A 13,650-nucleotide genomic window follows, 5' to 3' on the forward strand; every position below is an offset into this window, starting at 1 on the left:
CTGAGAAAGTTATTAGAATCTGCTACACCGAAATTTTTTTCATTTTTAACGGTAAAATGAATAATAAAAGTCAATTTTACTATTCACTTTACATTATTTTCATTACTGTTGTAATAATTGTAAAGATGCCTCAATGTTCTATAAAAGGAGAAGTTGACTACAGGAACTCTCTTTCAAGAATTTAGAATTCTCTTCTTCCTTTTCCTTTCCTCCTAGTTCTCTTGATATTCCCTGCTTATTTGATAATCTTGTAAGTTTGTTTATTTTAATAAACAATATTTTGATCCAATATTTTGATTACTTATTTGCATAATCATTTGGCTGGTTCTACCGCCTCATACTTATTTGCATTATTGTTATATTTCATTATGCATGTGCGCTTCCACCCCCTCTTTATGCCCCCTACCCTCATTAGTTAACCAACCCCCCTTGCACTCCCATACTTCGCATCAATCATTCATTTCCACAAGACTTCCTTCTCATAATTATAACACCACAACCATTTCCCTAATAGAGCCTTATTAAAGACCGTCACATTGCAGACCCCCAAACTACCATCTCTCATAAGAGTACAGACCTTATCCCACCCAACAAGATGAAATTTAAACTCGTCACTTAGTCCACTCCACAGAAAATCACTTTGAAGTTTCTTAATCCTAGATGCAATGCTAGCTAGAAGGGGAAATAAAGACAAGAAATATGTAGAAAGGTTGGATAAAGTTCTCTTAATAAGTGTGATCCGCCCCTTTTAGATAAATACAACATTTTCCAACCTGCCAGCCTACGCTTTAATTTTTCTAACACCTCCTCCCAAATTTTCTTAGCTTTAAAAGATGCTCTCAATAGGAGACCAAGGTACTTCATCAGCAGTAAAGAGACCACACGTCCTAATACGTTGGCCAGCCCCAAGAGCAATAAGTTGATGCCACGACACTTCAAAACTCAAATTAAGTTAAGCATAATAGGCCATATTTGGATTCAAAATCATCTTTATAAGTTTTAGAAAACTTTTGACTTTCAATCCAAACATATTTAAACGCTACAAAAACTTCAAAAAAGTCATCTAATTTTTTTCTCGGTTTCTGTGAAAATGGCATAAAAACTTAAACAACTTTAAGAAAATCCAAGAAAAAATCTCAAAGATTTTCTCCCCAAACATCTTTTATCATTTCAATGGGTCCCACTAAGTTTTTCAAACCACAATAAAAATATATCAAAAAACTTTCTCAACCCAAACATATTTTTTTACAGATCCCACTATTTCACAAAACCATAAAAAACTCCCCTAAAATTTTCACAAAAATCTTAAAATCCAAACAAGCCCTAGATAAATGGAATTCATTAGTGGTTGAATAAAGAATATAAACTGAATCGACCGTGCACAAAAATATAGGTGAGAGTGCGTTTATGTCTGATCATCATCAAGATTTAAAGAAGTAGGCCCTTGCAGATTACTCTTGTTAGTATCAGTAATTGGATGAAGCAGATCCATTCATACCTTTTTTAACACACACACATTGTAACGCCCCAATGGAAAGCTCAAACCACATGGCCTATACTCCAAAAGAACTAGTCAATGATACAATTGAAACTCCATTGGAACCTTAAAAAGAGCAAGAACTTCTCCTTCCCAAGCAATGTGGGATCTCATACACCACCTACCCTCAATCTTGTCATATGGGGGTATCACAATCTACCCCCCTTAAATTCCCGACGTCCTCGTTGAGCTTATCTGTTGTAGGTAGCACGGCTCAAATCCCACATTTCTGATTGTGATAAGCTCTGATACCATTTGTAACGTCTCAATGGAAAGCCCAAACCACATGGCTTATACTCCAAAAGAACTAGTCAATGATACAATTGGAGCCCAATTGAAACCTTATAAAAAGTAAGAACTTCTCATTCCCAAACAATGTGGGATCCCATACACCACCTACCCTCAATCTTGTCATATGGGGGTGTCACACACACACACACACACACACACACACACATCCCTTCATTGCTCAAGCTAAGATCAGTAATCAGATGAAACAGATCCATTCATATATACGCACCAAGCTAGGAGTTTTTGTTTGAGCAATTTAGCATATGCTAAATTCAGACCTAGAATTATGACTGAATATAGTGAAGAGTTTTTGTATACAACAAAAACATAAAGATATACATCCCATAACTTGCTTAACAGGGACTTCAAGACTCCAAGTTGTAGTCGTTGGTTTCATTACTCTAAAAGAGTCCAAATTGTATGCTAAACAGAGTTCTAGAGACATAACTCACATTCAAGCTAGCCTGAATTTATGGATCGACTCTATTTTCAGATTCTCACTTCGCTTTTTATAATAAAAAAGGCATTAATAGTAAATTTTTACTGTTGATTTTAACCAAATAAAAAAGTACAAATTTGTAGTGCTGGTGACTTTGACTTAGACTTAACCAAACTGTCCATCATAGTGATATATGGAGCAGCAGATTTACCTCAATATAGCACACGCCCTGCGGATCTGAAGATCCAAGTAAAACAAGATCACATGGTACTTCATCATTCTCTCGAATCCACACAATATTACCTACATGAATATCCTGTGCTTGGACCTACAAGTCAATAAATCAACAACAGATGAACATACAGTTAGAACAGCAAAGTATAAGAAAGAAAGAAACAGCATATCTATAATCCGGGAAGGAACTAAATCAGAAATAATCAACTGGGAAATTAAATCATAGGATATATGACTTTGTCATCTTCATAATTAATAGTCTAGTTTGTATCCATGAAGCCTTCTTTTATGGGTAACAACAGTAAACGTCAAAGTGGGGCCTTGTATCCACAAAGCCTATTAAACTCATTTACATAGGTATCAATGATGAACTACACATGATAATTTCAATTTTGCCCATAATATCCACCAAAACATGTTTTATAGTAGCAAAAACTTCAAATATCATTAGATAATCAAGTAACTGACTTTTGACGCAACAAATACATTAACCTAATCTTTAATTGCTCCATCTTGTGTATTGATAACCTAGTGGTATCACATGTTAGCTCTAGAGGGTTGAGGCAAGAATCTCATTCCCATCGCTGCTCCTATTCCTTTGTGATGTATGAGCAACTAGAAAACCAATCGTGTGTTTTGTGTTCTTCTCAACTGCTATCCATTCTCCACTCAATCAATTTTCCTTGGGTCAAATGTTAGGAGCACATTAACAAACTTACTATTTGTTTATCTTCTTTTTTTTTTTTTTTCTTTTTTTTCTTTTTTTATAAGTAACGATTGTATTAATATAATAGGCATAGCCCAAGTACACAAGATGTTATACAGGAGGAAACACCTATCTAGGATGAAGAAATGGAAACGAGAAAGTCATGAAGGCATAGGCCATTAAAATCTACAGCTATGGCCAATAGGAATCAGGTTTTAACAAAAAGAGATCTAAGATCCTCAAATGAGCGCTCATTGTCTTTGAACGTCCTGTCATTTCGCTCCTGCCATAAGCACCACAGAATACAAATAGGAATAATCTTCAACACGGCCGTGATCTTATATTTGTCCAACTAGCCAAAAGCGCCACAGTGGTGGCAGGCAGCATAACCCAAGTTAACTCTAATTTGCTGAACACCTCATCCCATAGCGCTCTAGCAATCTCACAATGTAGTAGGAGATGATCCAATATCTCCCCACTCTTCTTGCACATGTAGTACCAATCTATTATGATCACTCCGTGTTTCCGCAAATTATTTGTCGTCAAGACCTTACCCAGAGCAGTTGCTTGGTCTCAAGGAGTACAGAAGCCGAAAAAAGTCTCAAAGCTGCCAACTTCCCAATCTTGGGCTGCTCTACTAAAATTAATGTTCTACTGTATTTGATTCCCAGCTATCACCATAAAATTAGCCATTGAAACTTCTTTCTCACATGCAATCCGGAATACTGAAGGGAATGAGTCTTTTAGGGCATTATTTCCACACCATATGTCATTCCAGAATTTTATTCTAGAGCCATCTCCCAACATGAGTCTAGTATGACGCGAAAATGACCCCCACCCCAGACTAATGTGCTTCCAAATCCCCACTCAATACACCCCAATAACCTCTCTAGTGCACCAACCCCACTCCCCCCAACAAACTTCCATATTTGCAATCAATCACCGACTTTCATAAGGTTTCCAGTTCCATATTATATTGCCGCAACCATTTCCCGAGCAATGCCCGATTGAAAATCTTCAGATTTCTAATTCCCAATCCTCCCACAAAAATTGGGGAACATACCTTATCCCATTTGACCAGATGGAATTTGACACCATCCCCCATACCACTCCAAAGGAAATCCCTATGAAGTTTCTCAATCCAGTTTGCCACACTTGATGGAATTGGGAAAAGAGATTAAAAATACGTTGGTAAATTAGGCTAAGTACTTTTGATTAAAGCGATCCTACTACCTTTCGACAAGTACAATCTCTTCCAACCTGCCAATCTACGTTCAATCTTCTCAATCATTGTATCCCATATTGGTATAGCCCTTGAGGCAACCCCCAACAGAAGACCCAGGTAATTCATAGGAAGGGTGGAAACCTTGCATCCAAGAGTGTTAGCCAACTACCGAATGTTGCGAACATTACCAACTGGCACTAATTTTGATTTGTCAAAAGTTCACTTACAAACCTGATGCTGCTTCAAAACAAAGTAAAAGTGCCCTCAGTGCCTGCATCTGGTTTTGTTCTGCCTCATAGAATGTAAGTGTATCATCTGTAAATAACAAGTGGGAAATGTTAATAGTACCGCTATCAGGGTCACCAATTGAGAATCCAACCATAAAACCATTGTGAGCCAAAGCCGAGGTCATTCTGCTAAGCGCCTCCATAACAATGACAAAGATGAGAGAGGATAGTGGATACTCTCATCTTAGGCCTCGAGAGCTATTAAAGAAGCCAATTGGACTACCATTTACCAACACAGAAAATTTTGCCGTTGATATGCACCACATATACCATGAACACTATCTCTCCCCAAAACCACACCTCCCAATCAAGTAGAGTAGGAAGTCCCAATTAACATGATTGTAGGCCTTCTTCATATCTAACTTACATAAGATCCCCAGATTACCATATTTTTGTCTACTATCTAGGCATTCATTGGTGATGAGAACTGAGTCTAGAATTTGCCTACCACATATGCATTTTGGGGTTTTGTTATGATCTTCCCTAAAACCTCCCCTAGGCGGTTTGCAAGCACATTGGAGATGATCTTATACACCCCATTTACTAGACTAATGGGCCACCGATGCCCCAATCTTCTTGGAAATTAGAGCTATAAAAGTGGCATTGAGGCTCTTCTCAATTTTTCTGACTAAGAACAACTCCTAGAAAACCTTAATTAAATCCTCCTTCACCACTTCCCAACAAGTTTGGAAGAATCCCAAAGAAAATCCATAAGGATCAGGTGCTTTGTCTTTGGCCATTTTCCTAACCACACCATAAGCCTCTGTCTCCTCAAAGGGCCTCTCCAACCAAGAGACTTTCTGCAGCTCAATAGAATCAAAACCTAATCTACCAAGCTTTGGCCGCCACCCCACTTGCTCGCTAATTAAGTGTTCAAAGAAATCAACAACATGTTCAAGGGCTTCTGTATAGGCTGCACCATCTATATTCAACATCTCAATGGTAATGGTTCTCCTGTGAGAGTTGGCCACTATATGAAAGAACTTTGTACTTCAATCCCCTTCTTTCAACCACAATGCTTTAGACTTTTGGCGCCACGAGATAGCTCTTCCAAGGAAAGTACTCGACCCTCCTATATCATCTCCAACTCCTATAACTCTTCCAACATGGACTTCTTAAGTTCACCTATGTCGTCAAAGGATTGTGTATTCCAAAGATCTTTCAATTTACCTACAAGGATGAAACTAAGGGTGCCATGAATCTGATATGAGGAGCACCATTGCCTAACTCTATCCACAAAACATTCAGTTTTCAGCAACATTTTCAAATTTAAAGTACCAACACCCTCCTTGGAATACTACTACAATCAAGAAAAATAGGAAAATGATCCAAGGCGAGACAACCTCTTTTGACATACATCTGAGCTTCCCACTCCAATGAAACTAAAAATCTGTCCAATCTAGACCATGTATGGTTATTAGACCACATATGGTTATTAGACCACGTGAATGCCCCACCCATGAGAGGGATGTCCACCAAACTCAAGTTGAAAATAAACTCAATTCTATCATTGCTGGTCGCAGTCAACTTTCTACTGAACATTCACTTGGGAACCTTATAACATTAAAATCATCACCTATAAACCATGGTAGGTCCCGCCAGCTATGTACTCCAGCTATTTCCTATAACAGACTTCTATTGCTGTCCAATTCAGCCCGTAAATACCAGCAAAAGGCCACTTAAAGTTGTCTTTCGCACTCCTAAAGGAACACGCCACTATGTACTACCCTATGAATTCCTCCATTTTCTCTACCACCTTTCTATCCCACATCAGTAACACACCTCCCGAAGCCCCATTCGATGCAAGATAAGCTCAATCCACATATGTACAGCTCCATATACTTCGAACAATTCTTCTTGTAATATATTTCAATTTAGTTTCTTGAAGCATACAATGTCCGCATTCCACTCACGAAGCAAATTTTTTATTCAAAGATGCTTATTTGCCTCATTAAGCCCTCGGACATTCCAAGAAACAATTTTGGGCTTCATAAGGCAAGTGCTAGACCCTTCCCTTTAGATGTCTCTCGGCTTATGCTGCCCTCATAATTAATAGACCACATTAGTCTCTTTAAATCTCTTTGTTTTTTGGAATATGATTTCTTAAACTAAGCATGACCAGCTTCAATGGTTGTAAGCAAAGCCATAAATTGTTCCTCAAAACCCTCACACTCCATACCATGCAATGTTGAATTTCCTTCACCTTAGGAAGAACCCATTCCGAGACACTAGATTGACTTGGAAGCATACAGCTAAGGGGTATGGGCTCCCCATCCCTGGTAGCCCATTGCGAAACCAGCAGCGTCTTCATCTCCTCCTCCACAGTGAGGTTCCTGCATTCCCATTCGGAGAAGCCTTGCATCGGGCTAAGGGTCTTGGAAGGCCCTTCATTTGCTCTCAAGTCACTTTCTTCTACTGTAAACCAGTCTCAACTTTCATCTTATGGCCTCATCGAAGGGGATACCATCGGAGAAACGATGGCAACCACTTCCCTGTCATTCACTGGCATTGTCTGGCTATGATGCGCTGGAGATCTAACACACCGTTGCTGTCACCCTCTGGGCCTCCATCGAAGGTTCCTCAGCTCGTGGCAGCTTTTTCAAATGAGGTTACCTGACTCCAGTCGGTGGAGGGCCCTAGATCACTCCTTGTTCTGATTCTCCACACGAGCTGAGGCCCAATCTCAAGGCCTATGTTTTGCCCCACGGGCTGAGGCCCAATATCACAGCCCACTTGCTTCCTATTCAGCTACCCATTTATTATACCACTACTAGGTCCAACAAAAGCCGAGCCTAGGCCCACTTGACACCCTTCCAACTGCCTGCCTATTGTAACCATTCTGGGTCCTCTTGCCTCCAAGCCCAGGCCCATATCAAGCCCCTTGTTCTCCTCTTCATACTGTAACAAAACCTTTCGTTGCCTTGTCTTGCGTGGCCTCCTCTCCCAGTTTCCATGGTGCCGTTGTCTCCAACCCTAATCCCCTTGCGAGGTTCGTCGTCTCCAAAGCCTCCCTGTATGAATGTTGTTGTGGTTGTAACACTACCACCACCTGCCTCATAGTTGTCCCCCCTCTTTTTTTGACTAATACCTCTCCCATCAATCACGAACTCCCATAGTGCCTCCACCAACCTCCTCCATCCCTAACCCTCCTTCTCTTTGGGTATGAAGATAAAACTGCGTCTGCTACCACCACTGTATTTCCACTAGCATCATGTAGCGACCGTGCGCATTCAAACACCGTGGCACCATGAAGCTACGATTTCCTTCCCTTGCCATGGTGTAGAAGTCCTTTCTTTCTTCCTTTAGGCACTATTCCAGTGTTTTAGCAACCCACTGCACCATGGGCAACCCCAACCTTAACTCCTTCACCGCTTTCCAGCTTTTCTCAGTAATAGCATAGAGCTCCCCTCCTTCAATATTGAAAAAACTTTGGATTCTATCACTACATGTTTGAAAAACCCCATTGTGAACACGCCTAGGCACTAAAAACTCAATCACAATCTCGCCGTTGCAAGCATCAAAACTTCACCAAAAAGAAAAATGATCACTTTTCATCATCGGAGTTTTGGGTGTACAGAGAGAGAATTTTTGAACCAACTAATAACGAAAAGTAACCAACTAGCTACTAACTTAGGCATCTTAAAGTAACAACAGGGTTGAGCAATAGTTGTTGAGCAAGCCAACCAATTTGATAAATTGCAAAAAAATATTAAAGTTAACTTTGCTCTCTAACATTAATTTAAAACAAAAGCAACAAGTCAAACCATAAATATAGATAGACGATTTTGGAAAAATTTCCATACATGTTTTCTTATGCCTTGCCTAACAACCCAGACTTCTTTCTCATTTGCCTTCCTGTCTGATAGATATCTATTATAATCATCCCATGCCTCTTTTGTCGCAGAGACCGCAAAAATAAAGATAAGAGGGCCCCATGTACTGGCAGGATTCACAGGAGTAATAAGCGGCCATAGTTGAAGGCAAGCAATTAATAAAAAGTATTGGTTCATGAACCGGCTGAAAACAAAAGAAATCAAATTGATTAGAGAAGGGAGAAAAAGAAGAAGAGGAAAATTTAATTTCGGAAAATCAGACAAGATAAATCATTTCTAGAACACAAAAGCAATATGGACTTCTACTCCTCCAAAAGATATCTAACTTGTGAAATAAAAAACGGTATTATCAACATCAATAAACTTCAAAAGAAGGTGATAAGCAACATGGCAGAAAATCACCGAAAAAATCCCAAGTGCTAGTTCACATTGACTGTAGCATAAGATGAAAAAAGCATGAAATGAACAAGTGTTCATAATGGGTCAATTTAACATGTGATTAGCTCATGCTCCAAAGAAATTGTTTAAAACAGTAACTCATAGTCAGCCACAAGTGATGCTTGGCACTCGGCACATGACTTCTAAAGAACGTTCACGACTTTGCCCAAGCAAATTACTATTCAAGCCAGGATGAGAACCAACAAAAAACCAACAGCACGAATTGAAAAATCACCTGAACTGTTCCCATAAGTTCTTAGGGAGAAAGTTCAATAAAGTATATTTTCTGTTTGATATGCGGTTGTCACAGTAAAGATCATGGGATATTTCATCATCATTGATATAGATGTAACGCTTCATTGTTATAAGCATCTGATCATATTTAACTGTTGCTTGCAAGTTCAGTATAGACCATGCCACAAGAATTAAGTTGCTTCATATCCTGCAAAATAAATTAAAACTTTTGAGTAACACAAATTGCTATTTTCATCCAGATAACATAGCAGGGCACAACCCACCTAAGACACAAAACAAAGGAGCCCTCAATCAAAGGCTATAATCCAAGAAGGTTTTTGCTAGTGTCCTGGAATATCCAAGTACAAAAATTCATGTTGAACAGATAAAGAAACAAGATATGTTATAAAGAAACCTTGGGAATTGTGCAGTGAAAACCATCAAGATTTCTAACACAAACAAGTCAAAACAAGGCCAAGCAAACAAAGAATGACGTGCCATGACTAGACAGTCGCACATACTATCCAGACAGTAAAACACAAACAACCTTGGCCCAAAATAAGCCACATCTATCCTGACCTGTTACCATTTAAATGAGACCAACGCTTGTTCCAATGAGACAGAGATAGGATCTCCATGTGCCATGTGGCATTGAGACGCTAGATGTGATGTTTATTTGAGATGTTCTAACACAATACCATTCAGATGGTAGTGTTTTGGCGTCTGGACAGCTTGCATATCCACGTGCCATATGGGCCATGGTGCAATGCACATAAGTGATAATGATTCGAGGATCATTTATTGTGACATTACCGTCAGAATGGTACCATTTTGGCATCCAGATGAGTAGCAACTTTCACCCCAAAAATTGCTCCTTCAATCTAAAAAGATGCTACAGAGGAATTATTGAGCATATTAGGGAGGATTTTGGTGATTATAGCGCCCAAAGAATGCACTAACAACCGAAAGGAAGTTCTTGGAGGAGTAGGCTTTCATGTCTGAGCATACGCTCTTTGAATCACATTTTGGCTGTTTAAGACCATTCCTAGAAATTTTTCGAAGAGTATCTGTCTGTTGCTCTAAGGCAATCGAGGTTATATTCATCTTAACATCATCATTACTCGCGTCTTATGAGAAAACCCTAGCTTTCTCCATATTATCAAAATCCCATTTAGACAATCATTTTTCAACAAGATCGCAATTTTTCCAATCTGTCTTATATGAAATGGCCACCAAAATACAATTGTAAACTTAAACTGAACTTTAAGAACCAATCTTTTTTATTTTTGATAAGTAACTAATCTTATACGTAGAATTCTTTAAGAACCAATCTTGAATTTCATAAATGTCAAATCCGAAGAAAAATTATCCAAATCCCCATTTTTATACGTAATCAAGAAATTTTATTAATCAGCCAATAGGCAAGAAAAATAATCCAAATATTTCCGAATATCTCAGCTAATATTACAATTACCAATCTCCCACACCATCCACATACATAATTCTGAACTACCCAGAGGAACTATGTCATAAAGGGCTTAAAATAACTACCAAAATTTTCTTCTTCTTCTTCTTCTTCTTTTAACGCAAATTATGATATCCGATTTCCTAAGAGTTCGAGCTAATACGAAAAAAAAAAAAAAACCCAAATGCCATAATTTCAACCTAGAAAGAAAACCCATCATCGAAATTTGAAACTCTGCCCCCCCCCCCCCACCCCACCCCAAGACACCCCCAAGGCGGCCCAAATGCGATTCAATTCGATCCAAATATAAAATATGTAAAAGAATCCCTCCCTTGGGTACCGACCATACCTCGGGAGCTAAAATTGAAAGACTATTCAGAGAGATATAGGAAAAAGTAAATGACTCAATAACATACCTCTTTTCTTCTTCTGAGTACCGCCGGTTCGGATCTTTGTTCCCTCTCTCTCCCACCTAACTATTACCACGCTTGTTTGAAGAGGTTGGAAACGCTATGCCGGATTGCCGAGTCTGATGCAGTGGAAAATGGTATAGCATGACGTCATAGAAGAACAAAGTCTTTTGATACGAATTGTTGAGATGGCATCGTTTGACGTTTGGTTACGCACTCATAAAATAAATGAAATGTTTTATTAAAAATTAAATAAATTATTATTATAATATAATTTTTTAATATTAATTTATGTTAAAAGTTGAAAAAGTTAAATTACTTATTATATTTTATGTGAAAATTTAAATATATATCTCAATTCAAAATTTTCACTTTCTCATTATAACTTTTTTAAATTTCTACATAAAATATAATAAATAATTTAACTTTTTTAAATTCTAATTCAACTTTTTTAAATCTCAAAATAATAATAACTTAAAAATAATATTTTAAACTTTCATCCCAACTCAAAATTTTCATCTTACTTATTAAATCTATCCTTAATTTTGTGCAACCAAACCAATCTAAAAACATTCTCTGTTGTTTTCATAATTCTTCTCAACTCATCTCATTTCATTTTACATAATTATTACAATTTTTTAAATTTTCAAATAAAATAAAATAAATAATTTAATTTTTTTCAAATTTTAAAATAAAAAGAATATTAAAAATGTATTTTAATAATATTTTATTTAACTTTTAACTTTCTTATCGACTCATCTCATCTCATCTGTAAAAATAAACAAAGCTGCATATTTTATTTTTTATTTATAATTAGGCCTTGTTTGGATTGAGAGAACCTTTAAATTCATATCATATCATCTCGTATGATCATTACAATTTTTTTAAGCTTTCATACAAAATATAATAAATAATTCAACAATTTTAAATCTCAAAACAAAAATATTATTTTAATATTTTATTCAACTTTCATCTTGTTTCATCTCAACTCACTATTCAAACCTCATTTAATCCTATGGAGGGTTGAGTTTAAGTTTTTATAAAAGTGTAAAAAAATTCGTAATTAAATATTTCTGTAAAGGAAAAATTTACTTGTCATCATTTTTATCATTATTTTATCAAAATCTCTTAATGTGATATTAAATTATATGCTCATAAATAAAACATAATAAATAATCTATAATAATTTAATACCACATCATCAATAATGAAAGGATAACTGAGTACCAATTTTGTAAAACATGAAAACTTTTTTTTTCTATTTTATAAGAAAGATACTTTCATTAATTTAAAACCAACTCCACTTACCTCAAATAATCAAACTAAATAATTTGAAAATTACAATCAAAAAAATAATCCCACCAAATAATCTAGTCTTCTAAATGCCTAACAAACTTTGCTAGAGTATGAATTGCTTCATTAGTCATTCTCCCTCTATGTTGGATTGAACATCTTGGGATCACTTGCATCATAGTCTTGATTTCAGAAACTGAGTTTAGATAATGAATTGAATTGAGATGAAAGTTGAATAAATTATTGTTAGAATATTATTTTTTTAATATTATTATTATTTTAGGATTTGCAAAAGTTTAATTATTTATTATATTTTGTGTTGAAATTTGAAAAAATTGTAATTATTAGATGAGATGAGTTTGGTATCCAAATTGGGTCATGAGGACCTTGAGTCATCTGCTGCTTGGATTTCATTCACTTTCAGCTATGAATCACTTTCAATTATCAACTCAGTGATGCCTAGAGGGAGACAAATTTGTAAACCATGGAATAAAGCCAGCAACTCCCCCTCCAAAGGGTCATTTACAACATTTTCCTTCTTACTGATAGCCAGTATAACCCCCTACATCATTTCTTAAAACCATTCCCACCCATCCCTTGCATTGATTACTAAAAAAGGCCCATCAATATTTAACTTCAACATCCCAAGAGGTGGAGGCTGCCAACAACAAGCACTCGGTTGTTTGGATGGATGGGCACCTTTAACTTCTTTAAACTCATGAGCTAATGGCAAAGCATGTTCAATTACTTGTTCAAAAGCTAACACTTTGTCTTCAAATATTTTCTGGTTCCTTCTGTACCATAATCCCCAAGCAATTAGAAAGAATTTTTCCAAATCCCCATTTTTGCCTCGTGTTATAATATCCCATACAATCTACATAAAGTGTAACCTCTCATCAAACACCAGCAAATTTTGTAAATAGACCTTCCATGCCTGCTTCAGTATAGGGCAGTAACATAAAGCATGCATCACATTGTCTTCCCCTTCACCACACCACTTGCAAGTAACCTCTTGTATAATCTTCTTTTCCTTCAGTTTCTACAATGTTGGAAGCCCATTCATGCATGCTCTCCATGCAAAGACTTTAATTATGTTGGGAATTTGTAATTTCCATATCCTCTCCTCCATACCTTTTTATGATTTTTAGCATTTGAACATTCACCACCTTGCTAGTCTAATCAATGGATTGAAAGAACCTATAAGCACTCTTCATACTGAAATTTTCATACTTTTCATGTTCATATCCATGTAATGTAA

General features: G+C 36.9%; 1 protein-coding gene across 4 annotated transcripts in view; it reads right to left on the bottom strand.

The window, feature by feature from the left end:
* Positions 1-11,285, bottom strand: part of LOC122307491 (phospholipid-transporting ATPase 2) — a 35,791-nt gene extending 24,506 nt beyond the window's left edge. For 2 of the 4 annotated variants that reach the window (XR_006241764.1, XM_043120403.1), the window contains exons 1-4: positions 11,106-11,285; positions 9,226-9,432; positions 8,523-8,736; positions 2,479-2,595 (exon numbers count right to left, since the gene is read on the bottom strand). Coding sequence is in view for 3 of the 4 variants with exons in the window: in XM_043120403.1 (XP_042976337.1) it covers positions 2,479-2,595; positions 8,523-8,736; positions 9,226-9,362 (468 nt within the window). In the remaining variant the exon portion in view is untranslated. The remainder of the gene's footprint in view (positions 1-2,478; positions 2,596-8,522; positions 8,737-9,225; positions 9,433-11,105) is intronic. The other 2 variants (XM_043120400.1, XM_043120402.1) reach the window with 2 other exon arrangements.
* Between the last annotated feature and the right edge of the window lie 2,365 nt (positions 11,286-13,650).

This window comes from Carya illinoinensis, chromosome 4 (assembly GCF_018687715.1).
Source record: "Carya illinoinensis cultivar Pawnee chromosome 4, C.illinoinensisPawnee_v1, whole genome shotgun sequence".
NCBI lineage: Eukaryota > Viridiplantae > Streptophyta > Magnoliopsida > Fagales > Juglandaceae > Carya > Carya illinoinensis.